At 41.2% G+C, this 1,688-nt stretch overlaps 1 protein-coding gene across 1 annotated transcript in view; it reads left to right on the forward strand.

Annotated features, from left to right (window-relative positions):
* tm4sf21a (transmembrane 4 L six family member 21a) overlaps window positions 1-1,423 on the forward strand; it is a 4,317-nt gene extending 2,894 nt beyond the window's left edge. The window contains exon 4 of the mRNA XM_063202498.1: window positions 168-1,423. Coding sequence (XP_063058568.1) covers window positions 168-369 — 202 coding nt within the window. The 3' untranslated portion in view covers window positions 370-1,423. The remainder of the gene's footprint in view (window positions 1-167) is intronic.
* Window positions 1,424-1,688: the final 265 nt, after the last annotated feature.

The raw sequence follows: 1,688 nt of genomic DNA on the forward strand, positions 1-1,688 counted from the left end.
CCCACCCCCCACCCCTGCCTTATGTTTGACACCCCTGTACAGCCGTTTAGCTTATTAGATTTAAGTATATGCTTATATGTTTGCTAATGTTTATTTCATTCTGACACATGTAGTATTTACTAGTCTGCTCATGACTCAATATTTCCACCCTTTTCTGTCTGTTTCAGGGAAGAGAGCTACCTGAATAACAAGGACAGCTGGTTTATCTGCACCAGTCCAGAGAACATTGTGGAGTTCAACATCGCTCTGTTCAGCACACTAGTGGCAGTCAGTGCCGTGGAAGTCATACTGTGTGCTATCCAGATGATAAATGGCCTCTTTGGTTGCCTGTGTGGTACCTGCAAAAATGGGTCAAAGGAGGTAGTATAAGTTTAGCTTAAAGTGATACTCCACCGTTTCTGTAAATAACCTCATTTTACACCTCCTCTTGAGGTACATAATTGGGTTTTACCGTTCTCCTGCTATTGTAGCCATTCTCCGAGTCTGGCCTGGCAGATTCTACGTCCAAGCCAGCAAATATAATTAAATCCTAAGGGACCAGCTAGCGGCTAATGGGTGCCATAAGACTCAATGATAATTGATAGATTGTAACTAGAAGTAATATCACTTTACTCTGAGAACGACTGGAAGATCAGGAAACTTTCACTGTCAGATCCTTTGACTGTAGTCTCCTTTCTCAACACTTGAACTGAAATCCCCTATATATTTGATTCCACCACTTTTTAAAATGTTTTTAGGACTTTTGCCTTTATGGCAGTAATCGTGAAGAGTGGGACAGGAAAGGAGTGGGAGAGAAACATGGGGTAGGGTTGGGATATGACTGAGGTCGGGCTTGTGCCTTGGTCACCTTGAGCATGCAGGCCCATGTATAGATTAGTGGCTTATAGTGTACTGCTGCTCCACAGCACTCTGCCATCCTGCCTATTTGTAAAATTTTCAAACGGAAATGTTTTACTCTCTGAAGCCATGGATTGACTCTGCTGTATTTTTGACAATCTACTGTAGTTGAAAGGGGGTGTGGGGATACAGTACATACGTAGGCTATATTTGATGTTGTGGGATTAACTGTACCATGTACAGTTTGTGGAGTTTAAAACGTTTTAAGATATGTAATTGCTTGTTGTCTGAGTATTTCAATCCATAATTATGATTTACATAACCCCATAATGCACGCTGTTCCATAGTGGAATGCTGTAATGGTTATTGAAAAGTCAATTACCATAGTTCTACACTACTATGACATAACACAGAACCTTTAGTAATGCACAAAGACTTGGTCATTGTCATTCTGGTAACAGCAAAGTTATAACGCTGTGTCTTAAAGTTTAAGCACTGTCATGAAAATGAATTGGTGTGTAAATTCTTTGTCTTTGAAAGTTTGTACCTGCTGTTGCACATTTTTTGACATTAAAGAATGTACATTACAAAGAGTGTCGAGGACTAGTTTACTATCTCTGATTCACATTTTTGATTTTGCACCACTTTGATCAAGAAGCCTTAGAAGTCAACCCGGAATATTAATACTACTACACAGGGATGGACTGGTGGAGAAATAGGGCCCGGGCACTTTTGGCTTAAAGGGGTCCCTCATCATTAGCGACGGAGAACTGACTTACCGGTGTGCCCCGCACCGTCGTGGGCCCTTTTTTCAGAAATGTTGAAAAAAAAGTGCAGGGCCCACCAGGAAA

Source organism: Engraulis encrasicolus, chromosome 7 (assembly GCF_034702125.1).
Source record: "Engraulis encrasicolus isolate BLACKSEA-1 chromosome 7, IST_EnEncr_1.0, whole genome shotgun sequence".
Taxonomy (NCBI): Eukaryota; Metazoa; Chordata; class Actinopteri; order Clupeiformes; family Engraulidae; genus Engraulis; species Engraulis encrasicolus.